We start from the raw sequence: 24,507 nt of genomic DNA, 5'->3' as shown, positions 1-24,507 counted from the left end.
TTGGGCGGTTTTTTCTCATTGTAAATTTAAACCTTACCCTCAAGTATAGCCGTAGGCAATTGCGGGGCGTTGGGTTTGCAGCCCACAGAAACCCTTGAGCAAAATCCGCGATTCAATTAAGTACAGGACAAAATTTGGTTCGAAAACACAGATAGTACAGTAGCTCGCACACACCACAAAGGTCGTTGCTCTGAGGGCCCTCCTAGCAACGCAGCCCTAAAAAGCAGTCACGCAGCAGCTTCGACGGCCAGGCTTACGTATGAAATAGGGAAGCGCTGGCCAAATTTTCCCGTTGCCAAACGACTTTACTCAAAGATGGTGAATGCATTGGCTGTCGATCAGATCCGTGCTTTGATGGACCGCGTTACGAACGTTCGTAACATGTCCGTCATTGCCCACGTCGATCACGGCAAGTCCACTCTTACTGACTCTCTCGTCCAGCGCGCTGGTATCATTTCCGCCGCCAAGGCTGGTGAGGCCCGTTTCACCGATACTCGCAAGGACGAGCAGGAGCGTGGTATTACTATCAAGTCCACTGCTATCTCTCTGTACTCTACTCTCCCTGAGGATGACGTCAAGGAGATCAAGCAGAAGACCGAGGGCAATGAGTTCTTGATCAACTTGATCGACTCTCCCGGTCACGTTGACTTCTCTTCCGAAGTCACTGCCGCTTTGCGTGTCACTGACGGTGCTCTCGTTGTCGTCGACACCATCGACGGTGTCTGTGTCCAGACCGAGACTGTCTTGCGTCAGGCCCTTACCGAGCGCATCAAGCCCGTTGTCTGCATCAACAAGGTCGACCGTGCTCTTCTCGAGCTGCAGACCACCAAGGAGGATCTTTACCAGACTTTCGCTCGTACCGTCGAGTCTGTCAACGTCGTCATTGCCACCTACATTGACGAGGCCCTTGGTGATGTCATGGTCTACCCCGAGCGTGGTACCGTCGCCTTCGCCTCTGCTTTGCAGGGCTGGGCTTTCACCATCCGTCAGTTCGCCATCCGTTACGCCAAGCGCTTCGGTGTTGACCGTGATAAGATGATGACCCGTCTCTGGGGTGACAGCTTCTTCAACCCCAAGACCAAGAAGTGGACCAAGTCTGAGAAGGATGCCGATGGCCAGCCCCTGGAGCGTGCTTTCAACATGTTCATTTTGGACCCCATTTTCCGCATCTTCTCTGCTGTTATGAACTCTCGTAAGGAGGAGATCAACACCCTTCTTGAGAAGCTTGAGATCTCCCTCAAGGCTGACGAGCGTGATCTCGAGGGTAAGGCCCTCCTCAAGACCGTTATGCGTAAGTTCTTGCCTGCCGCTGACGCTCTTCTCGAGATGATTGTTATCCACCTGCCTTCTCCCGTCACCGCTCAGTTCTACCGTGCCGACACCCTTTACGAGGGCCCTCACGACGATGCCGCCTTCAACGGTATCAAGAACTGCGACCCCAAGGCTGAGCTCATGCTTTACGTCTCCAAGATGGTTCCCACCTCTGATAAGGGCCGCTTCTACGCTTTCGGCCGTGTCTTCTCCGGTACCGTCCGCTCCGGTCAGAAGGTCCGTATCCAGGGCCCTAACTACGTTCCTGGCAAGAAGGAGGATCTCTTCGTCAAGAACATTCAGCGCACTGTTCTTATGATGGGACGTACCGTCGAGTCCATCGATGACTGCCCTGCCGGTAACATTGTCGGTCTTGTTGGCGTCGACCAGTTCTTGCTCAAGAGCGGTACTCTTACCACCATGGAGGATGCCCACAACATGAAGGTCATGAAGTTCTCTGTCTCTCCCGTCGTCCAGGTCGCCGTTGAGGTCAAGAACGCCAACGATCTCCCCAAGCTTGTCGAGGGTCTTAAGCGTCTCTCCAAGTCTGATCCTCTCGTCCAGACCTACATGTCCGAGTCCGGTGAGCACATTGTTGCCTGCACTGGTGAGCTGCACTTGGAGATTTGCTTGAAGGATCTCGAGGAGGACCACGCCGGTATTCCTCTCCGTGTCTCTCCTCCCGTTGTCTCTTACCGCGAGACCGTCGAGGCCGAGTCCTCCATGACTGCTCTTTCCAAGTCTCCTAACAAGCACAACCGTATCTACCTCAAGGCTGAGCCTATCGATGAGGAGCTCTCTCTCGCCATTGAGAAGGGTGTCGTCAACGCTCGTGACGATTTCAAGGCCCGTGCCCGTCTCATGGCTGACGAGTTCGGCTGGGATGTCTCTGATGCCCGTAAGATTTGGTGTTTCGGTCCTGATGGAACCGGCCCCAACTTGGTTGTTGACCAGACCAAGGCCGTCCAGTACCTTAACGAGATCAAGGACTCCGTTGTCTCTGCCTTCCAGTGGGCCACCCGTGAGGGTCCCATCTTCGGTGAGCACATGCGTTCCGTCCGTGTCAACCTTATGGATGTTACCCTGCACCCTGATGCCATCCACCGTGGTGGTGGTCAGTTGATCCCCACCATGCGCCGTGCTACCTACGCCGCCGTGTTGCTTGCTGAGCCTCGCATTCAGGAGCCCATTTTCATGGTCGAGATTCAGTGCCGTGAGTCCGGTATTGGTGGTATTTACTCCGTTCTGAACAAGAAGCGTGGTCAGGTCATCTCTGAGGTCCAGCGCCCCGGTACTCCCATGTTCAACATCAAGGCCTACTTGCCCGTCAACGAGTCCTTCGGTTTCACTGGTGATTTGCGTCAGGCCACCGGTGGTCAGGCCTTCCCCCAGATGGTCTTCGACCACTGGCAGACTATGGGTGGTGACCCCTTGGATCCTGCTTCCAAGCCTGGTGCCATCGTCGTTGAGGCCCGTAAGCGTCGTGGTATGAAGGAGAACGTTCCCGGCTACGAGGAGTACTACGACCGTCTCTAATTTACCTACCAAATAGTTAACTTACAAATTTGTCTGTTGCTTGATCAATGTTTTTGTTCCAAGCCTGAACCCGCGGGAGATTTATTCTGCATCTACAAAATAGCTATAGCACAAAGGGCGGCACCGAAAATAGTAGACCCGCCTACGACCACGGCCATTCCAGCATTAGAAGACGAAGAGGTGGAGCTGGTCGAGCTGGAAGTGGATAACACACTGGAAGAGCTAGCGGAACTGGTAGTACTACTGTGACTGGCAGAGGCAGTGGTGGAAGCGATCTTAGTAGAACTTGTAGTCACGGTAGATGTTTTGATATCAGTTTTGGTACTCTCAGCAGCACTACCAACACCAGCACCGATAGGAGAGGGCTTACCTCCGTTGGCCGAAGTGCCTGTAGATACTGCACTATTGGTTCGGGTGTGCTCGTTATGGTGCGAGTTGTTGTAGTCACGGGTACGATTATGGTCCTGGTCGTGATCCTGGTCATTGTCGGTGTGGTTATTGTCATGTGAGTTGTTGTAATCACGAGTACGGTTATGACCCTGGTCGTTATCGTTAGTGTGACTGTGATCATGTGAGTTGTTATAGTCACGGGTGCGGTTATGGTCTTGGCTTTGGTCGTTGTTATTACCATTCACTTCCGAATGGTGATTATTGTGATCTTCATTGTTGTTGTTGTTTTGGGCACAAGCAAGGGGGAGTGCGACGGCCAAAGTCCAGAGTGAAAGCTTCATTTTTTGTTACATCAAGGAACCACAGTCGCCAGTATTTATATTCCAGTAACTCTTAGCTTCTGCAACTGCACGAAGAGTGCAGGTTATTGCAGGAGTAGCTGGAGAATTTTAAGGATTTTCACATTGTCACAAAGTAATATGAAAGTGTGTGATGTATACCTGGAGTTTTACTTCTCGGTATATGATAGATTGGCTGGGTGATAATTCTTTCAATAGTACAATATGGGAGTCCGAGCGTTTCGTGTAAAGCTACCAGGCAGCATAGTGACAGCCCAAAATACAGGTGGGTCTGGTAATCTGCAGGTCTTTTTACAACCCGCCGGGCTTGGTTCGGTAAGAGCCAGTATGAAATAATTCGTGCTAGACACGCTATTTTGTCAATAGGCTATTCAAAAAGTATAATAGTAATGTTCAGCAATACGCCAGAAATCTCAAAGCTAGTTTTGAACCTGAAAAAACGCGTGTTCGCTTATTCGTGCCAAGACCTCTACGTGCCTGAGTAATTGCTGATGGGCTTCAGACATTACTTCCATCACGGAACAGTTTCGGTGAACAAAATACTCTAGTTTTGTAATAGTACAACCTTTATTTAGGGGTATTGTTATCTTGGGGCTGAACATTCAATCTGGTGGGCAGTACAGTAGCTGTGTATAGCCTGTAGAAATGAGCACCTAAGGTAGCACTACTGAAATGACATATGCTGGTGGCTGCAACCATTAATTTTGTTGAAACGTACGAGCCGAAGTCGGCAGGAGTTGTCTTGTCTTCTCCTTGTTTCGGGGAATTAAAAAAACATTCGAAGATATTTAGCAGACAGTATGACCGCCAACACTTAGCCTCTATTGTCCTACTTGGAAGTCTCGTGACAACCTTATCTGCTTCAAGGTTAAGCCCATCGATTTAGAAGCTCTCTCTCGCCATTGAGGAGGGTGCCGTTAATGCTCGTGATGATTGCAAGGCTTGTACCCATCTCATGGCTCATGATTTCGGCTGAGGAATCTACGAGGAATCGATATTTAGGTTCTGACATGGCCAAGATTTAGAGCCGTGGTCCAGTATTGATGATAAACTCCGGTTTGAAGAAGGGTAGTCAGGTGATTATGAATGTCGATATGAATTGAAACTATGGAATACTGATTGTGTGTAACGATTATTCTGCATCTACAAAATAGCGATGGCGCAAAGGGCAGCACCGAAAATGGTAGACCCGCCTACGACAACGTTCATTCTAGCGTTGTTAGCCAAAGCGACCGAATTGGTCGAGCTGCTAGTGTCAGGCACAACGGAGAGGCTGGCAGAACTGGCAGCGCCAGTGGTGGCAGCAACTGCAGCAGAGCTTGTAGTTGCAGTACCAGCAGCGGCTCCGGTACTCCCTGCAGCACCAATACCAGCACCAACAGGAGAGGGGGCGGCATTACCAGATTGATTTTGCTGGGTTTGGCGGGTCTGCTGGTTTTGCTCGGTTTGTTGGTTTTGCTGAGTTTGCTGGTTTTGTTGAGTTTGCTGGTTTTGCTCGGTCTGCTGGTTTTGCTCAGTTTGCTCGTTTTGGTGCGAGTTGTTGTAGTCTCGGGTACGACTGCGATTCTGGTCCTGGCCGTTACCATTGTTACCATTTGAGTTGTTGTAGTCGCGGGTGCGGTTAGAGCCTTGGTTGTTCTGGTCGTTGTTGTTAGCATTTACTTCCGAATGGTGATTATTGTGATCTTCATTGTTGTTGTTGTTGTTGTTGTTGTTTTGAGCACAAGCAAAAGGAAGAGCGACAGCCAAAGTCAAGAGTGAGAGCTTCATATTTGTTACATTCTGGAACAGCGAATACCAGTATTTATATTCCGGTAAATCGTAGCAATAACATATAGCTTTGTGCATGTCATTGCAGGGTGGCTGGCAAATTATACAGAATTTCGCATTATCATAAATTAATACTTTGGAAAATGCGTGCTCTATGTCCAAAGATTCACTTCTCGGAACACGATAGATTGACTAGTAGTGATCCTTATTATAGGAGAATATAAGGCAGTCGAAGCATTTCACCTGAATTTTTTAGACATCATAAGGATATACTGGGAATATCCATGGGGTCTGGTAATCTGCATGTGTATTAAACCTCGAACCTAGCGTGGTAGGGTACAGGTTTGAAAACTTGGTTCTGGCCACGTTACTTTCTTAATAGACTATTCAAAAAGTACAATGGTAATGTTCAATAGTATCCTCAAAAGGTTTAAAAGTAAAATTGAACCTGAAACCCCCGTGTCTGCTTATCCGTGCCAAGAATACTATGTGCTCGAATAATTTTCCCGATGGGCTTGAGACATCAACTCCATTGGGACGGTTTCGGTGAACGAAACATTCTAGTTTTGTGATTTTGTGATACTAGTACCTTTATTCTAAGATGCGTATCTTTCACAGCTAGGTATCCGAATTTGCAGACAATATAGTGGCTATGCGTAGTCTGTGGAAAATAGCACCGAGATAGCATGGCTAAACATGAAATATGCGAGTTGCTGCAACCGAAACCACTCACCCTACTATGAAGACTACAAACAAAGGCTAGCAGGACTTGTCATTTATTCTTGCCCTTGTTATGCAGAGTTAAATGGTATTCAAAGGCTTTAATTGGATAGCGAGACCGCAAGTACTGAGGTTTTGCTGGCATACCCGGTAGCTTTGCTTATCTTTGAAGCACAGCCTGCTTAAGCGTAGGCTTGGCAGTATAACTACTCAAATTGGCAATAATTAAACTCTCCAAATGTTATTATTTTTAGAATCATGATGCTTCTAGCTGTTCTGAAAGTATATGCATAATGCTCCATTGTTGACTACTTGTCACACAAAACGCATAAAGAGACCACTCGTGTACATTTATAAAACTCTAAAGTCTTATCCTGAGGCATCTGCTAGAATATGAAACGAATCAAAGACTTTTTTTTCAAAAGAGGGAGCCTGTAACACGAATGACTCCTGCACTGTTCAGCCAGGTGACAGCCCTGGCAATGTAATGAACCTCTTGTCTTGAAGCTATCCATAACAAAACACGCAATCTCTCACCAAAGTATTACATTTTATCAATTACAGGACTGAGATTTCCGTGATTTAAGGGAAACGGTATAGAAAACAACCAAAGCTCATGGTCGAGAGTGTTGTCTCATAAGTTCCGAAACCACACTCGGGAAGCATTCGATCCTTGTTTGATTTTACATGTGAGCCATGCGCTTATGCCAACCAGCAGGACAGACTCTGACCAGCACAGAAAAGCTGGAGTGCTTGGTAAACACCACAATATAGTACGAGAAGGGAAGCCAATGACTGCTCCAAAGCGCGATTTCGACTACTTAAAAGCGCAGACTAGTCTATATTTTTTTAGTAGTTCAAAATTAGAGGAGAGCAATGGCAACAGCGGCAAGACCGAAGAGACCAGTGATTCCAGTAGCAGCGGCAGCGTTAGCAGATGAAGCACCGCTCTCGGAGGCGGAGCCAGAAGCGGAACCAGTTGCAGAGCCAGTAGCAGAGCCACCCTTGGTAGCAGAGCCGCCCTTGGTAGCAGAGCCAGTCTTGGAAGCCTCACCACCCTTAGCAGAAGTAGTTACAGAGCCAGGAGCAGAACCATTGGCAGAGCCAGACGCAGAGCCGGACACAACGGTGGTCTGGGTGGAGTTGTTGCTCATAGTGCTGGTGGAGTTAGTGGAGTTGGTAGAGTTGAACACCTTGGGCTTGGGGACGGTGTTGTTACCGAACTCGCCGATGGGCAGACCCTCAACCTCACACTTGTCCCAAACCTTGCCGGCGAAAATGTCGGCGAAAGAGTCAAGGATTTCACCATCCTTGGCGGCAGAAGTGCCAGTATGGTCCTTGCCGGAGACACGGATGTAGCGGACCTTACCGTTGTCGTTGCAGTACTTGGTGACAACCTCATCGATCTTACCGATAGGGGCGATCTGATCCTCAATACCGTTATACACAAGCAAAGGAGCCTTGGGAGTAGTACCACCAAGGGTGTTGTTGTTAAGAGTGTCCAACATGACGCTGTTTTGCAAGACAGCATTGCCGTTCTTGAAGAAGTCGAAAACGTTGACGTTAGCGTAAGTAACGAGATCGGACAAGACGCACTGCGAGAGAGCCTCGCTAGCAAACTTCAGCTGATCAGGCTTGATCTGTTCCTCAAGGAGCTGCTGGAACTCGGGGTACTCGGCACCAAGACCAAGGACACCAGGGGGGACGAACCCGACATAGGGAGTGCCGTTAACGAGCTCAACGGTGGCGAGCAAGTCAACAACGAAACCACCAACGGCAGTAGCCTTGATATCAAGCTCAGGAGCGTACCAAGCTTGGATCTCAGCAGCCCAGCCAGAAGCAATGGAGCCGCCAGAGTAGCCCCACATAATGGTAGGACCGGGGTTGACACCAGTGAAGTTCTGAGCATTCTTAAGAGCACGCAAAGAGTCCAAAGTCATCTTTCCCTCGAGGAAACCAGCAGTGAAACTGGAGTTTTTACCCTCGTGGTCAGGGAAGTTCAGAATGTAGCCCTTGTCCAAAATACCCTGGAGATCCTTGTCGGGGCTGCCGAACATGCTGTAAGATGGGTTGCAATCAAGGAAAGAAGAATCCTCATGCTGCTGGTAAGAAACAACGTTGGCGGGTTTGTCGGTACTGTTGTATCCAACAGGCAAAACGATGGTAGTGACGGTCGCAGCTGGGAAGCCGAAGGTGTTCTCACTTCGGTAAAGCACCTGCCAAGCCTTGGAGTAGTTGTACTGACCGAGACCGACCTCACGAACATTCAAAATATCACCGAGAGCATACTTGGTGATGTTTTGGGCGTCGTACTTATAGAAGTCGTCGTCGACAGGCTTAACAGGAGCGTTGCCAACAGAGCTGACCCAAGAAGAGGAGTTAGAGGTAGCCTTGTTCAGCGCCTCGGAGGCAATGAGCACCCAGGGATCGTACTTCATTGTTTTGAAAGAAAGGTGCAAGAAATTTTAACGTGTGGAATCTGTGTTTATTATATAGATATTTGCCTGGGCGAGGAGAAAGCGGGGCTGTATGCAGCTTACGTCCCACTCACGTCTGAATAGGGGAGTGCATCTGCATTTCGGTTTGATGTGTTGAGGTATTGAGGGCTTAAATGGAACAATTATATACGACGCAGCTATTGGTAGCAAACTCTGTAGCCCTCATTGAAGATGTGGCGGTCCTGAACGGCTGATATTTTCACATCGTAGTGGGTTGTATCTCGAGACTTCTGTGAAGACGCCGCATGTGATTCACGCACGAAAACTGGCAGGCAGCTTCGACTTGGCACAATCAAGTGCAGGTGTAAGGAGATGCATGACTTCTGCGGTAAATACCTTGCTTCAGGGTAAACTTCTTGATACCAGGCATGCAACAACCATTATGTTATATTCTACTTGTAGTATTTCTCGACCTCGCAGTTAAACTTCGGCGAACCCAAAGAAGGTGCATCGCAGATTGCCTTGTCAGCGCCTGCAAAAGTGGCTTATGAGTCTGCTGATGTGCACATAATTCGTTTAATTTGAATTTATTTCCCCCGTAGTCAGTTGCTAGTTGAAATCCAGTGTTTTTCGGTGAGAAGTTTTGCTCGCTCTATGCCAATATTAGCTCCTGGTTCGTTCCAGCTAAGCCCTCCCGTCCAGAAGCACAAACGTCAGACTGCATTCGCACCGGTTGTTGACTAAGATCTTGTTTGCGTGCCTGAATGATGAGCATGAATACAGATAGGTTGCATCTACCAAAAAAAAAAGCTTAGGCCAATAGTGATCTGCACCCAGGAAAAATTCATTTACTTTATTTCGTAGTTTCCAGTATTTCAATGGCCCCTTTTATGGGTTTGTTTTTCTTTCTAATTAACCACAAGCGCTAGTTGCTCTGTCTCGACTCGATCTACCTAGGTTGTTGACAGTCAATCTCCCAGCTAAACTCTAAGCTTACATCAAGGTCGCAACTTGTAGCACAGATGGACATTAGCGAGTTTGATCCGTTATCAGCAAAGGACAAGACCACCAAGGCACCAGAAAGCACGGGCGCGCAGACCAAATCTGATGAAATAGAGGATAGCAATGAAGAGCACTTGCCATTAATTGTCCAGGAGAGACGAGGCTCGTTGCCAAAACCGGATCCCGCCGCTGATGAAGGGCTTCCTTTCAACTTTCATCAGTTTCTGGATGTTCTTAGGCAAAAGCAGGCAGAGCCCATTGCAAAGTATGTGAAGTCGTTTCTCCAAGAGTTTTGTAAGAAGAGCTGGTCTGCTAAAGAGCAGGTCAAGATTATTGAAGATTTCAGGATCTTTATTTCTACTAAAATGGGGGAGAATCCTTTATTCAACACACCTCAAGGCAAGTCAACTTTGAACAGTCGTGAGGGCATTGAAAAACTCATCATGAACCGCCTATACACACGTACGTTCTCCCCGAAGATGCCGAGAGTTCTCCGCAGGGATGATCATGAAGAGGATCTACTGCATGATAAAATTTTGGGGGAAAAACTGAGAATTTGGAGCTGGATTGAGGGCAGGCATCTTGATCTGGACAACGAGTTCTTGGAGTCCAACAAGTCGTTCATTAAATTGGCTTCAAGCGAACTCAAGAAGATCAATGAGCACCGGGCGCCCAGAGATAAAGTCATTTCCGTGTTGAACTGCTCTAAAGTCGTTTGGGCAATGATTCGACAGGCAAAAATGGAGCAGAATGCAGACTCATTTCTACCAATTCTAATTTACGTCACACTCAAGGCCCAACCGCCATTCCTGATGTCGAACATAAACTATATCAATCGCTTCAGGGATGCTGATAGGAGACAAGGTGAAACAGGATACTATCTGTCCATGCTCGCGTCTGCAGCTGCATTTATTGAATCTGTCGACAAGTCAAGTCTGACAATAGATGATGAAGAATACGAAGCGAAACTTGAAGAATCAGTCAAAAGAGAAACCGAGCGGCGGACTCTGAATGAAGGTATGGAAGAAGAGCCTGATCTCTATCCGTCCTCCGTTTTGGCTGCTTCAGCCGAGCTGCTTGTCGAGCACTTCAAATCTTTCACGACCAAATTGTTCGAGGGTGACAGCAACGTTCCTTCCCCTCCACCTGAGTCGCCGGAAGAAGAGGCTGCGAAACAGGCATCAGCGGAAGAGTATCACGCTCAGCAACTTCGCGAGCAGGAATTCGCCGATGTGCTGGCCACGTTGGTTGAAATGTTCCCTACTCTCGACACGGAGGTCATCGAAGACGTCTTGCGGGAACGCGGGGTTAATATTGGGTCTGCGATCGATACATGTTTAATGTTGGTTGAATAAATAAATATAGAAGCTGATCATTTTCCATTCAATGGCTTTCCGTGGCCTGCGGGCGGCGAGATTCCTCGTGAAACGGAAGCAATCGCCCTTAGGTCCGGAACCTTATCGCGCCCTCGCTCGACTGGAGGACGTTTGACTCGGGGCAGAGCATCTTTTTTCGACGGCTGGGCAGAAAACCGCCGGACACTTTCGATATGGCCCTCGATATTCTCCACCTGATGCCGAATACCTTCCATGCGGCGGAGCGTCCGCTTTTTTATGTCGACGTTGGATGGTGTGCGCTTGGTCATTCCATCTTTGAGTGTCTGGATTTCGTCTGAATTTTCGCGTAGCTCATCCTTGGCTCGTTGGAGCTCCTCTTTAGCAAGTGCAAGGGCAGAATCAGAAACTGCAAGTTTCTCCAAGAGCTCTGCGTTACGCTCCTCCAGCTCTTGAACAGTCGATTTAGCAATTCGTTCGCTGCGTTCGATATCGTCGTTTTCGATCTCGACAGCTCGTATTTTGTGCATATAGCGGCTGTTTTCTGCAGTTACCTGTTGTAGCTTGAGCTTCAAGCTCTCTTCATTTGCAAAAGAATCTGCTTGCAGCCCGGCATATTTCACTTTCCAATGTTCGACGGACTTGAGAGCGTCAGCCAACTGGTTGCTCAAATCGTCGATTTGCCGCTGCGAATCTTCCAAGTCGGCTTCTAGTTCTTTCTCCAGCTCTTGCGATGCGAGCTTGAAATCAGCTAGATCCGCCTGAAGTTGCGCGATCTCGTCGTGAAGCATGCCGCGGTAGTTACGTGAGACGGCCGCTCTGGCAAACGTGGGGTGACGCTCAACTATCTTAGAGTCTCTACATTGTTTTAAAATGATATTAAATCAAATGCCATATTCAGATTGCAGCTGATATACAATGTCCTGGCCTAGGAGTTTCAAAACCTCGTCGAAGTTTGACACATGGGCGCGATAACCGTTGATAACCTCAGAAATGAGCTTTTTAAGATCAGGACTGGGGGTATAGTAGTATGCGAATGATCTTAAAAGGCGACCTAGCTGTTCTTGACCCGACAGAGCTCCCGGGTTGGATCCAATTACGATACACAACCCCTGGAACGCTGTATCTTTTTCGTTGGTTTCTTCCACATCTGTCATGACCATGAGCCAGTTTTCAATAAAAATACCCAAATGGGGGGCAATCTCTGCGCTCATAGAGATGCCCATGCGGCCAATAGTGATGGCAGCGTTCTCCATCAGGGTATATGCCGCCGACTGGTTCATCAACACAGTACCGAGTCTTTGGAACAAATCGGTAAAGTACGGAACCAAGTCGCGGCCAACTTGTAGTGAAAGCTCACCAAGAGCCCACATGGAATTGTTGCAAACTGCGTCGGCAATCTGCTCTGAGACTTCGATTTGACTGATGGCCTCAGGTACCAGCTTGGCCAAGTGGGGTCGGAGTTCGTCCACGCAGTAAATGGCCATGTCACCTATGAGTGCATATCCAGACTGTCTAACCTCCATCATGTCGCACTGCAAACTTGCCATTACGAGATCCATGAATGAAGGATTTTGGCATGTGTTGAGCAGAGGAACCACTTTACTTTGCAGACCCTGAACAAGACCATCAACAACATCGATACCGCACACAGCAAAGTCCAGCTCTGGTGCTTCACAGTTGACAGGGTCCTGTTTGAATCGTTCCTCCATGACGAAAATCTGGTGGACAATTTTAGCACTGCGCTCAAACACAACTGATGCATAAGGAGCGAAGCTCTCGCGAGCATTGGCCGCAACGGCAGCAATACACGAAAGCAGGGGAAGCAGCTCGATGTCGGTATCGTCATGGGTTTGCCAGCGACTGACGATAGGAGCCATCAAAATCTCCAGGATTTCTGGGTCTGTCATTGCAGGTGAAATGGCAATGACAACTGACTGTATACACTCGTACAGCGTCAGCATCGATCGCAGCTGGTACTTTTGGAAGCACTGTTGGAAATGGTAGCAAAGAGGCTTTGCATATGGAAGTAACATGCTACCAGCATACTCTGCAATAACAGAAAGAGCATTGCAGCCAGCCTCCTGCACCTTTTTGTTTCGATCCAATGAGCAAGCAAGCACACCGTGGAAAACTGGATTGAAGAGTTCTTGGCTTTCGCAAACAGGTTCAACATAGCGACTGAGCGTCCAACAGGCCATTTCACGAATGGGAGCATGCTCGTCAGAGAGCATTTTGATCAAGAAGGGAACGAGCTCGGGGACGAACATGGCCTCGCCTTGAACTTGGCAGCCCTGGGCAATAGCACCGAATGCAAGTACACCAGACTCGCGGATTTGCCACTCACTTGAGTTTACTCGCTCAAGCAGATGTGGCTGGGCAATTTGCAAGACCAGCGTGGCATACTTGCCAGCAAACGTGTCCAAAGCCGCCGCCGAGCACTTGCGCAAATTCCACGTGCTGAGAATATCCTCTGGATCTTCATTGTCCTCGTCGTCCTCGTCGTCCTCATCACCACCTCTCTTTGACTTTGCCTGGTGACCTTCTTTTTGTTTTATGTGGACAGGCTTGATGTCCTCAGCCCGGTCAGCGACGTTCTCGTTGTCTTCATCAAGACTGTCGAGAAGCATGATATCCATGTCGGAGTAGACCATCGTGCTAAGAATGACGGGGATGATATTAGGCAAATGATGGCGAACAAGCTCAGGCTCGAGAGGGCTGTCTGCCATGGTCAGAATGAACTCAGCTCCCTCCAAAGCAACTTCGTCGTCGTCGTCCTTGATACAGTGCAGACAAAAGCTCACCACACCGTCCATGTGAGGAATAATCTTATCAGCACGAACTTCGAAGAGAGCCTTGAAAGCGCGGGCAATGTTGCTGCGGATTTTGGAATCGGAATCGTTGGCCAGAGTAAACAGGGCCTGCATGAACTCGTCGATATGAGCCAAGAAGGCCTGGCTCTGCAGCGGTATAAATTGGATTAAACAGAAAATAGCCTGTCCACGTATCTTTGGTGATTGTGACGAGCAAACAGTGATCAAGGTAGGGATCAAAGTGTTGGTGGGGCGGTCGCCTCTGCCAGTGTGGTCGGTATCGAGCTCAGCCGCGCTATCCTCGCAGATACGGGCCAGTGCATAAATGGCACCTTCCTGCGCATCGATGGAGGACGACTCAATGAGCTGGAGGAGCTGGCCGAGGATCTCTGGCCACCCGCCAATCTTGACGAGCGAGAGAACGGACGTAACCACGATCGAGGCGACGTTCCGGATCATATGGTCTGGGTCGACAAGCCCCTTGACGATTTCCTCTTTCACGTAGCCTAGTCGGTCGATGCTGTTTCTCAGTGTGTTTTTTAACACCAAGCCGGCCGTGGCTCGAATATTTGTGGGGACCTGGGCCTCCTTGGTAACTAACAGGTATACGAGGTAGTTGTTGATATCGGGGTGGCTACTAGCCTCCTCCATGGCTATTTTTGCCTGGTCTCGCGCAGCACGCGATGGCGAAGCAGCCTGTGAGAGGATTGTAGCCAGCTGCCCTACGATGTTTTCTTCAGGGCTCCACGATGCCATCAATCTTGGTTAGTCAGCACGTGCCGTCAAAGAAGAGGTGAGGCCCAGACACACCGCGAGACGCGGGGCGGCTGTAAACCTGGGCCAGCCAGCGATACCGGGGGCGCTTTGTTTATATTTGTAGTTGAGTGGGTGTAGGGACAAACTATTTAAATTATACGATAAAGTCGATTGTCGTGGCCGCAGGTTTAGGTTCGTTTAAAACGTAGGTGAAACATTAGAAGCTTTCAAAGCCACAGAGCGAAAACAAGCCGCGGGGACAACGGTTGTGGGGGGGGCCTATCAAAGGCCTATAAAAAAGGATAAGCGGGAGCCGAATAGCCCCAATTAGAAACGGGTTTTTATTTTAAACCGCGAATTAGGACACTGAGCTTGTTGTCGATCTTGTGGATTGCGTCAAAGCCGGTCTGGAAGATGGGACTCTCTTTTCTGGGTGCATCTGCGGCGTCCGTTTTCAAATGGATGATGGGAGTGTCCTCACTGATTGGAGACTCGCATTCATCACTAATGTCACTGGTATCGCTGGAATCGTTCTCGAGTCCGGGTGGGCTGTTGGGGCAGCTAGCATAAAAACTGGGCTCGTAGCAACAAGCCTCCGCAAAGCGGACCCTCTTTTTGCCAGAACAGGATGCTGAGGCCCTACGCATGTGTTGCATAGGGATGGGAATAAACGTATTGGCGTCTTTGTTTTGGCGAGCAACCCGCTCAGAAACGAGTTCAACAAACTCCGCCGGGATGTAGCCGATGCATGCAGTTCGCTGAACACGAACAAGCCACCAATACCAATGCGTATCGTTTATGAGGACCAGCTCGTCGCCCACATCAGCGTCAACATGGCCAGCAAGTGTTGCGTGGAAGGGCCGGACGGCATATACCGGTTCTGATTGAATAGGTTGTAACGACATGATCTAGAGAGTGTGAAGGGCCGTGTGGTGTGCAAATTATTCAAAACAGGACCCTAGTGTGGTTCTCTAACGTAGTGTGCTGTTTGAACAAAGATCCCAAAGTCAACAAGGTCGCTGAGATGAAAGATCTCTTAAAAAGCACAGCACGGAAAATATAGAGGGTAGCGGTGCAACACAATAGAGGTGCCTGCATGCTTTACATATGCATTGTGGGGTTTTGTTGGTCGGAATTTAGCTGTATGGAATGTGTGTACGAAAGTCTAATTTGAAACACAGATTTTTTGTATATACCAAACTGTCGGTTTAGAAAAAAAAAACTGCTAAATGCCCAAGTCTACCGGAGCTTGCGCTTGGCTGGGTCTATTGTGGGATTAGGGGGCAGCTCTGCATGTTTGTACTGCGCCTAGATGCTTTGACTGGGGTTGGGGTTACACAGCAAGCAAGCCGCCCTGATTTTGCAATTCAGCGAAATATGGGCCACGAAACCCCCGCCAACTTGGAAGGGCCCCTAGCCTACTGCTACGCAACTACTCCTAGAGCTTTTAACGGATTTTTGAGCAGCTATAACGCTATAAATACTACAATCTCCCTCTCGTATAAGACCATAAACCCAGCCGTTTCTTTTCCCAATTAAGTAATCTTCGTTCAAGCCGCAGCCACCCGCGCATGATTAGGAATCTCCTTGTTGCTTTTTGGAGGTCTCTATGGCTAAGTTTTGCAGATCTCAGGGAATAGCCCCGCTTCACAGAGTGATTTAAGTGTAGATAAATACCCCTTCTCTTTGTCAAGACACAACCGTTTGCTTTGGAAATCATGTTCGCCTATAGCTAAATATATCCAATGACATCATGGGCAAACTTTATGTAGTTGCTGCAACCTTCTGCCGCCTACTCAACAGTAGCGTCTTCACTAAAGACCAGAGCAGTTGTACTCCCGATCGCTTCAATGAGGTTAGTCACGGGATCAAATCAGAAAGATAAACATGCCGATCGGAACCAGCGAAAGTTGAGAAGCCGGCTTCTGTGCGATTGCTTCGGGCTACCCTGTTTGCAATATACTTCATATGGACAGCATCTGTGACAACATTAATAAACTACATGACTGAAACGGCCAGAGCTTATAAGCGACCAGTGTAGATCTGGCCATCATTTCAGCGCATTCGGCTGCCCCTCTGCTATTATTGGGCCCCACAATACTTTGCTATTTGCTACACAGGGTGTCGGTCTTTCAATGTTGCTCATTTCAGGTACCAAAATGCACCCTAATAATAACCCCTGGGGGTGGCAGTATTCCACGCATGAGGATCACACTGAAACCACGCACGAATTACATCATCCGACCCTGGGCGATATTATCCCATCCACCCCGCTGAGTAATTACACCCCTCGACGGAGGGTGGATCCTGCCCCTCCTTCGACATCAGGCAATGCAGTCTCTGACTAAACATCTTATCGCCCCGCAGACACATGGTCCAGGAGGACATTGACTTTGAGCTTGTTCCAGAGCTTAAGCTGGATCACAGGCTGTTAGATCGCAGAAATGATGATGGCGCGCTTAAAGTACCAAAACGCAGCGCCTCCGTGTCGGTGGCGTCCCCCAGTCTACCCTTTGGCCGGCGCCCTTCAGCGCCTTCGGGCCCATCTTCCCCGGCTGGTGCATTCCTGAGCAGGATCAATTCGAAGCTCACGGGTTTGTCGGAGTCGCCGCCTGATTTTGGAGTCGGGGTTTACAAATGGGGTAAAGTTCTGGGGACAGGCGGCTCCTCGTTGGTGCGGGAAGCCTTTGCAGAGGGCGGCAGGGTATGTGCGGTCAAAATCATCAGCAAGAATACCGTGTCCGAAGAGGATATAGCACACGAGCTGGCTGTGTGGTCTAATCTTCACCACCCCAATATTTTGGAACTCTTGGATCACTACGAAACCACTAAATCTGTTTATCTCATCACCGAGTGTATGACGCTCGGCTCTCTTCATGATTACCTGAAAAAGACTCGAGCATTCAATCCAAAGCCTCTGGCAATCTACGCAAGGTACCTCAGAGACCTTGCTTCTGCGCTCAAGTACTTGCACTGCGAGCAGGAGGTTGTCCATCGTGATGTCAAACTCGAGAACTGTTTGATTCACCCGGAGAGGGGCGTTTTACTTTGTGACTTTGGCCTAGCAGAACCTATCGGTGAAAACATCATGAAACTTCAACTCGACCATCTTATCGGTCCGGGTCCTACCTCTACTTTTCTTTATTCCTTACCTCCTTCACGGCGTGCATCGGTGGTCGGATCCCAGCCTGTGATGGGCAGCGCAACAATAAGCCCATCGTCCATTGGCCGTGAACCAGCGGTATTTTCAGGCGGAAATTCCCGACGAGCATCTATCTCGAATTCGCAGCCTGGGTCTCAAATCGGCTCCGTCACATCCTTGGCCTCTTTCGGCACGTTATCTCGCCAGTCCTCTCTATCGCATGTATCAAGCAGGTTAGGCGGCTCTTTGCCGTACGCCGCTCCAGAGCTGCTTGACGAGTCATTACTGCCAGATGAGATTAGCGCGGCAGTTGATATTTGGGCGTTCGGTGTGTGCACTTATACTTTGTTTGCGTCGCAGCTGCCGTGGTCTTACCCATTCAGCCCGAGACTTCGCTCAATGATTCTGACAACAAACTACGACGTCTCACCTCTGGAGGAAGTTGTTAGGCCGTTGGTCGCCAGCTGTCTCAAGCGCGACTATACGGCCCGTCCGGGAATCGAAGAAGTTTACGACCGAGCGGAGAATTTGGTCGACTTCTTCGAGGCCGAAATCAAGTCGGAGTTCAAACCATCATATGATCTTAGAGGTACTGAAACGCCTCGTGGCTCCATGGACGCTGGAAGCGAAGTCCTGCAGACACCTTTCCTGAATGTTACCTAACTTATCTGTCTTATTATCCGTAATTTATTTATCTATCTTTATTTTTTTTGTATATTCAAGACTATCTAAAACTCGTTGGCAAACTCGTACGACTTTTCAAGTTGGGGAAGTAGGAACTGTTTGACAAACTCCTGCTCAACATCATCGGGAGCGTTAGCGACGGCCTCTTCCATGATTGTGACAACCTGCTTGATTCCCATATTGATGCTCTCGGAACCAACCTCTTTGCGAATAGTCTCCACGATATTTCTGCGACAGGCCGGGTTAGAGAAGTCTGCGAGTTCCAAGACATTCTGTAGCTCATTCAAGGTGTGAATATTGGGCACGTACAGTTGACGGTAAAATCGATGAGCCATACCCAAACTCTCCATCACCTTGAAGTCTGAAGATGTGGCAAGTACCAATAATCTGTGTCCGTGAGGGGCGTAACGCTGTACACAGACATTGATGACTTGAATGACGGTGTTAGAAAACCGGGGTCCAACGGCATTGTACTCAATAATATCTTCAAGCTGGTCGACAATGACTGCACTCAACGGTGACTTGTATGCATCCAAAAATACCTGCTGGATATGGTTGACCTTTTGCTGTTCAGACATACCAGCCACACTGTCGGGGGAAATCATTTTGACAAGTGGGAAGCCTGAAGTTAGGGCAAGTTGAGCAGCAAGAGAAGATTTGCCAGCTCCTGGAGCACCATACATGAGAGCGCTAACCAAACGGATAGTATCACTCATCTTCACCAGATTGATGAGTTTCTCACCTTGCAAAAGGATATCTTCAATCTTGGGCGAGTATCTCAAAACATCGTACTTGATAACATCTGTCAGATCAGCCTCGCTAACACCGAACGCCGGCTTGAGGTTCTTGATAGCCTCCAAAAAATCTGCTCGAGTAACAAGCGATTCTTCCTTTTTGAAATCCATCTTGGTACTGCCCTTATGAAGTTCTAAAGCGCGTCCCATGGGATATGATGTGGCCATGTTCACGCAACCTTCAATTTCAGCACCACTATAATTTTTCGCCAAGGCCGCAAGCTCACCGAGGTCTACATCTTTTGCCATCATATGATTTTTGCGCATGTTGGCAGTGTGGATTTCAAAGATCTGCCGGCGGCCGTTCTCGTCGGGCAGTGGGATTTCGACTTGAACCTCGAAACGACCCGGACGAAGCAAAGCAGAGTCAATGAGATCTCGTCGATTGGTCATACCAATGATCAAAACGTTATTTAGCTGGTCGACACCATCCATCTTGGCGAGCAACTGGTTGACGACGTTGTCGCCAACACCAGTTCCATCTGAACGGGAACCGCGCTGCTTGAACACAGCATCCAGTTCATCAAAAATGATAATATGCAGGTTTGAGTCGTCACCCTTGCTTTTAAACTCTGCTTCTGCGTCGGCAAACAACTTACGAATGTTCTCCTCAGAGCCGCCAACAAACTTGGACAGCATTTCAGGACCATTGACAATCTTGGGCTCAACTGTATTCAGCATCTTGGCAATCTGGCGAGCAATAAGTGTCTTACCAGTACCGGGAGGACCATAAAGCAAAATACCCTTAACATGACGAATGCCTAGCTTCTCAATATAGTCCGGAGGAGCGATACGAGACGCAAAGGCACGGCGGAAAATGGTGGAGAACTCCTCGTCTAGACCACCAACACCCAAACTTTCGAATTTGAAGTTGGGCATCAGCAAATTGGTCCGGGCACGGTTGCTTCCGCCCTTGAGCTGCATAAGACTGTTTGCGGCCTTGACGAAATTGACCTCGGTCTGGGACAGAACAATACCGCGCTTATTCTCTCCACGATCGCCGTTGAAATCGCTCATATCGACCACCTGGGTGTGGCGCACAATTGCTTTGAAGTTGACTCCACCCACGTCCATGGCAAACATCTGTCCAGGGGAGAAAATCCGATCTTGAAAGTTTGTGCGGAAGATCTTTGCCAGTGCTTCTTGATCATAAGGAGTATTTGTAGCCTTGCTCCGGTTGTAAAAGTCAACCTCAATCTCCATCGCGGCAAGATACACTTGGGTATTGCCTCCGGCGAAGATGTCGAATGGAGTAACGCTAACCTGCTGCCGCAAAGTCCATTGTGCCCATTCTCGCTGAGGTCCGCCAACACCTAAAGTGTTCGGAGCCATGCTTGGTACAACCTGGACCGAGAACACGTAGCGGTTATCGCAGATCACATACTGGCAGGCAATCAGTGTGTTTGGTGGAATGGCCAAAACGTTGTTCAACACGATTGAAGGAATCGGCGCATTGACGACTTCAAGCATTTTCGTGGGCGAGTAGCTCTCGGTGTGATGGCCCTCCCCCGATCCAGACTTTGAAAACCCAAATTTACCCATCATGTTAGTCCACGTGAGTAAGTCAGCTTGGGAGGAAGGTTTTATCAACTATAACGGAAGAAGAACGGGGAGGCAGAAAGCAGGGCGAGGTATTAAAAAATGTATTCTAGCGGCCAACGCTGGGCCTTCTCCTGGCATAGTCGCTGCCCGTGACAAACCACCGTTACGTTGCGTCGCCCAACTCTCAATCGAACGGGCAACCAAGGAAGGTGCGCAAACCGGATATAAATGATCTTCAAATAGACTAAGGACTCTTCACAGCTTACTAGATTTGACGCCCAAGGGCCACGGTCGGCTTTTCCCACACCTAACCGTGCATGTCGCCTGCGCTTATGCTGCATTGGGCGAGCCACACTTTATCCAATCGGATTCGCATCACAACATGTCTAGCACGCCTAGTTTAACGACTGAAGAGGAAAATGAAGAGATCGAATTCTTCGAGACCTCGGCAGGTGGTTATGGGGTCAACGACGAGACGGGAGTCTGGAGTGCACGAGATGCCAAATCGGCCGACTCCATTATTGGTGGACAACCGGTTGAGGGTGGTGACGCCCAGCAGCGAGTTTTCAACTTTTCGCTTCCTCTGAGTGGACCGTTTGGATTTGTGGGTGTCCGGACCAGACAGGTACGGAAGTTGGGAGCGTCTTTAGTGTCTCAAATCACTTCGCATCGGAAGCAGATAACAATTGAGCCGCCTGAGGCCCATGATCTTGATTTATCCAGTGACGAGGAGCATGAGGCCTACGCCATAGGAAAACTCAATCCGCGTTCGCATGCTCTCAAAGCGTCCCTGATCCCCACCTTGGCCTCTCCAAAGCTTCCCAATGTCAAAGGCAACGTGGTTGTTCTTGGAGGGTATCGAGGGAGCATACTGCGAGATGCACAGACTAAGCGGGCGGTGTGGATTCCCTTGAAAGTTGGACTCAAGTTCCGTAAAATCAATCTAGAGATCGGGCCAAGTGATGACGACGAGCTGAATGCAATCGACTCAATCGTGCCGGGCGGGGTGCTCAGCCATATCGGGCCTGTGGATATCTGTCGGCGTATGATAAACCAACTTAATGATCAGCCCGACTGTAATGTCATAGAGTTTGGCTACGATTGGCGTCAATCTCTGGATTTATCCTCTTCCAAGCTCTACAAACTCCTTGAAGACTTGCAAAACGCCAGCCCAACTGGAGAGGGCGCCATTGTAATTGCCCACTCTATGGGTGGTTTAGTTGCTCACCATGCCGTTCAAAAGTGCGTTAAAGAAGGCAAGAGCTTTGTCAAAGGTATTATTTATGCGGGCTCGCCCTCAGAGTGCCAGCCAATTTTGGGCCCACTGAAATTTGGGGAGCCCGTCATGTTTGCCAAGGATATTCTGACACCAAAGGCGAACTTTTTGATGAGAAGCAGCTTTGTATTTTTGCCTCGAAGCGGCCGCTGTTTCATTGACAAAGCCGATAAATCAAAGGAATACAAGCTTGACTTTTTTGACGTAAACACATGGATCGAGCACGGGCTGTCACCATGCGTTTCTCGTGACCATCAAATAAGAATGAGGCAAAATGGTTTAGAAGCAGGTGAGGATTCTCCACTCCTTGACTTTGATGTTGCGGTTGATTACTTGGACAGAACCTTGAAGAGAGCACGCACGTTTCACGAGGAGCTCGAACGTATACCAGGGAAACACTATCCACGAATGGCCGTTATTTACGGAAACACACTACCAGCATGTCGGGGTTCTCTAGTTACCTCAGAAAGTGAGATTAAAAACAGTCTTCTCGACGACCTTTGGTACTCGGCCGGCGACGGCGTTGTTTCACGCAAGACTCTGGTCCCATTGCAATGCGGCTTTCCTGAGGTTCCCACGTTTGTAACCAAAAACGGTCACATGGGACTTTTGAGCGATTTGGATGTGGTCTCTCAAGCACTGTCTTGCGTATTAGGCGAAGACAGTTCCTCCGAGAACTCCACCAAGTCGGGAATAGGGTCGAGGATAGCAAGGAAAACGATGAAGATGTCCACAAAAACATTCAATCGAGCCCGAAGCGTCTCATTCCCTCGAAGCGGAACGCCCATGAAAATCAAAAAGCCTTTGGAGGACGAATCCCCAGAGTCGGCGGTTAAAGGCTGAACTCAAAAGCTAGCTAAATATATATATATTATAACCCAAACACCAACCGTGCGTTTGGTCCAAAATTACTCTTCCTCAACGGTGTATTGTACAAGAATCCAAATACTGCAGCCAGTACATTGAACGGCTATTTCATCTGCTTCGCCGTTGGCTTCGAGGTCGGCCTCTGTGAGAACGTATCCATCAGCACCACAGCGGCACTTTCTGACCCACTGTACTCCATTGTCTTCCATATCGGCCAAATCAACAATTTCACTGAATTGGACCGGAACAAAGTCCTTTTTACTGGTCTCTTGGCTATCTGTGAGCGTCTGGTACGCCAGGTTAATATCATCCACAGTATACTTGCCGCCACCCTTATCGGGATGGTACTTAAGCAAAGCCAGTCTGTATGCCGCTTTCAGCTCAATCTGATCGGCATCTTTTGTAACCGCCAGTATGCGATATGGATCTCTACTCATCGCATCGAGTTAAATTGCGATGACGTAATTTTTTTCAGTTGAAAGACATTCTTTTTCTTCAGTAATGCCCGACGCCGTTGTAGTACGATTACCGGGTATCAACGTTCCTGAGGACGCTAAATTTGAAGTTTTCAGCAAGAATCAGAAAAGCAAGTCACAAGATCAGCTGATCGAGGGCGAGCATGGCAGTATAGCCTACGAGGGAACTCAGGATGATCACAAGTACTGCTTGGCTATTAAGGACGCCAAAACCGGCAAAATTCGGTTGGTCGAGGCTCCAGTTCACTCTGTGTCAAGCCATGTCAAAGATAGAAGAGAACTCGAAGACAAGACGGTGATTCGACAGGCCAGTGTGCTTCGTTGGGAACAAAGAACTGCCCTGGGCGAGGCCTTTGGTACAAAGAAGGCTAAAGCCGCTATCACTGATGCAGCACGTAACAGACTGGACGCTGATATGCTCGAGGGCTTTGAAGGCGCTATTGTTGACAGCGTGAAAGATGCTACATCCAGCTTACCTTCGAAGGAACAACGTCAACAGGCCATGACGGCAGATCGTCCCATCCCCCAGCATAACTCTGAAACGAGTAACGTGGACGAGATCTATCCAATTGATGGAATTGTATCCCAGAACGAGCTTCATGCTATTGATATTGAGGCCATTGAAAAGGCTAGTAATGCAGAAGAGCGGGCTCAGGCTCTTCCCTTCAAGGTTGGCGATTACGTTGATAACCGTATTGCTTCGGTTATTGCAGATGGCTCTGATGTGCGTCGTCGCTTGCGTATTCTAGCTTATATCGGTTTCCTTATGGCCGTTTATGGTGCTCGTAGAGCCACATCCAAGCCCAAGTTAGTCGAGAAGCTTGGAGCTGAAGTGCCCGACGATCTCGTAGATGGTGCTCTACGTCGGTTTGCTGTTTCAAAAGCCGGAATGTTTGGCACCACCAAGGAGCGTAACTTCACCTTTGATCCTTCTCATTGCGACAAACTTTTGTGCTATATGCTCGCCCTTACGCTCCATATTGATAATTTCCAGGTGAATGTTACCCCCCTGGCTCATGAGCTGGCTCTCAAGCCATCTAAATTGATTGATTTATTCCGCAATTTGGGTTGCACCATCAAAAACCCCAGTGCGACCCAGGCCAAAGAGCTCGGTCTGTCTTCGACCCAAGCGTCGACATACCGTATTGCTGTTCTTAAGGCACCACTAGTCTTGCCAGATGTGGTTCGTCGCAAACGCCGTTAATCCATGATTCGCATGCTAGTTGCAATGTCAAATAAAATATATATCTCGTAGATTAAGCACTATAAGTTCATTGTTATAATAAAAAATGGCATG

General features: G+C 48.8%; 13 protein-coding genes across 13 annotated transcripts; 5 read left to right on the top strand and 8 right to left on the bottom strand.

The window, feature by feature from the left end:
• Positions 1-315: 315 nt before the first annotated feature.
• On the top strand, positions 316-2,847 carry B9G98_01535 (Elongation factor 2; the record flags this gene model as incomplete). The annotated part of the gene is made up of 1 exon (XM_024808093.1): positions 316-2,847. One exon carries the CDS (start codon positions 316-318, stop codon positions 2,845-2,847), a length of 2,532 nt encoding a protein of 843 aa, XP_024663861.1.
• A 92-nt stretch (positions 2,848-2,939) lies between these two features.
• Positions 2,940-3,578, bottom strand: B9G98_01534 (hypothetical protein; the record flags this gene model as incomplete). The annotated part of the gene is made up of 1 exon (XM_024808092.1): positions 2,940-3,578. One exon carries the CDS (start codon positions 3,576-3,578, stop codon positions 2,940-2,942), a length of 639 nt encoding a protein of 212 aa, XP_024663860.1.
• A 1,161-nt stretch (positions 3,579-4,739) lies between these two features.
• B9G98_01533 (hypothetical protein) lies at positions 4,740-5,366 on the bottom strand (the record flags this gene model as incomplete). Its single annotated transcript, XM_024808091.1, has 1 exon — positions 4,740-5,366. The coding sequence occupies one exon, from the start codon at positions 5,364-5,366 to the stop codon at positions 4,740-4,742; it is 627 nt and encodes a 208-aa protein (XP_024663859.1).
• A 1,583-nt stretch (positions 5,367-6,949) lies between these two features.
• On the bottom strand, positions 6,950-8,524 carry B9G98_01532 (Lipase 6; the record flags this gene model as incomplete). The annotated part of the gene is made up of 1 exon (XM_024808090.1): positions 6,950-8,524. One exon carries the CDS (start codon positions 8,522-8,524, stop codon positions 6,950-6,952), a length of 1,575 nt encoding a protein of 524 aa, XP_024663858.1.
• A 1,022-nt stretch (positions 8,525-9,546) lies between these two features.
• B9G98_01531 (Vacuolar protein sorting-associated protein 9a) lies at positions 9,547-10,881 on the top strand (the record flags this gene model as incomplete). Its single annotated transcript, XM_024808089.1, has 1 exon — positions 9,547-10,881. One exon carries the CDS (start codon positions 9,547-9,549, stop codon positions 10,879-10,881), a length of 1,335 nt encoding a protein of 444 aa, XP_024663857.1.
• A 17-nt stretch (positions 10,882-10,898) lies between these two features.
• Positions 10,899-11,651, bottom strand: B9G98_01530 (Nuclear distribution protein nudE 1; the record flags this gene model as incomplete). Its single annotated transcript, XM_024808088.1, has 1 exon — positions 10,899-11,651. The coding sequence occupies one exon, from the start codon at positions 11,649-11,651 to the stop codon at positions 10,899-10,901; it is 753 nt and encodes a 250-aa protein (XP_024663856.1).
• A 93-nt stretch (positions 11,652-11,744) lies between these two features.
• On the bottom strand, positions 11,745-14,429 carry B9G98_01529 (Importin subunit beta-2; the record flags this gene model as incomplete). The annotated part of the gene is made up of 1 exon (XM_024808087.1): positions 11,745-14,429. One exon carries the CDS (start codon positions 14,427-14,429, stop codon positions 11,745-11,747), a length of 2,685 nt encoding a protein of 894 aa, XP_024663855.1.
• A 341-nt stretch (positions 14,430-14,770) lies between these two features.
• On the bottom strand, positions 14,771-15,334 carry B9G98_01528 (hypothetical protein; the record flags this gene model as incomplete). Its single annotated transcript, XM_024808086.1, has 1 exon — positions 14,771-15,334. One exon carries the CDS (start codon positions 15,332-15,334, stop codon positions 14,771-14,773), a length of 564 nt encoding a protein of 187 aa, XP_024663854.1.
• A 1,466-nt stretch (positions 15,335-16,800) lies between these two features.
• Positions 16,801-18,234, top strand: B9G98_01527 (Serine/threonine-protein kinase BRSK1; the record flags this gene model as incomplete). The annotated part of the gene is made up of 1 exon (XM_024808085.1): positions 16,801-18,234. One exon carries the CDS (start codon positions 16,801-16,803, stop codon positions 18,232-18,234), a length of 1,434 nt encoding a protein of 477 aa, XP_024663853.1.
• A 65-nt stretch (positions 18,235-18,299) lies between these two features.
• Positions 18,300-20,594, bottom strand: B9G98_01526 (Vesicular-fusion protein SEC18; the record flags this gene model as incomplete). The annotated part of the gene is made up of 1 exon (XM_024808084.1): positions 18,300-20,594. One exon carries the CDS (start codon positions 20,592-20,594, stop codon positions 18,300-18,302), a length of 2,295 nt encoding a protein of 764 aa, XP_024663852.1.
• A 379-nt stretch (positions 20,595-20,973) lies between these two features.
• B9G98_01525 (hypothetical protein) lies at positions 20,974-22,710 on the top strand (the record flags this gene model as incomplete). Its single annotated transcript, XM_024808083.1, has 1 exon — positions 20,974-22,710. The coding sequence occupies one exon, from the start codon at positions 20,974-20,976 to the stop codon at positions 22,708-22,710; it is 1,737 nt and encodes a 578-aa protein (XP_024663851.1).
• Positions 22,711-22,775: 65 nt separating this feature from the next.
• B9G98_01524 (Diphthamide biosynthesis protein 4) lies at positions 22,776-23,171 on the bottom strand (the record flags this gene model as incomplete). The annotated part of the gene is made up of 1 exon (XM_024808082.1): positions 22,776-23,171. The coding sequence occupies one exon, from the start codon at positions 23,169-23,171 to the stop codon at positions 22,776-22,778; it is 396 nt and encodes a 131-aa protein (XP_024663850.1).
• Positions 23,172-23,235: 64 nt separating this feature from the next.
• On the top strand, positions 23,236-24,414 carry B9G98_01523 (DNA-directed RNA polymerase I subunit RPA49; the record flags this gene model as incomplete). The annotated part of the gene is made up of 1 exon (XM_024808081.1): positions 23,236-24,414. The coding sequence occupies one exon, from the start codon at positions 23,236-23,238 to the stop codon at positions 24,412-24,414; it is 1,179 nt and encodes a 392-aa protein (XP_024663849.1).
• Between the last annotated feature and the right edge of the window lie 93 nt (positions 24,415-24,507).

Source organism: Wickerhamiella sorbophila (genome assembly GCF_002251995.1).
Source record: "Wickerhamiella sorbophila strain DS02 chromosome Unknown contig1, whole genome shotgun sequence".
In the NCBI taxonomy this organism is placed as follows: domain Eukaryota; kingdom Fungi; phylum Ascomycota; class Dipodascomycetes; order Dipodascales; family Trichomonascaceae; genus Wickerhamiella; species Wickerhamiella sorbophila.
This window is presented reverse-complemented; position numbering and strand designations above follow the sequence as displayed.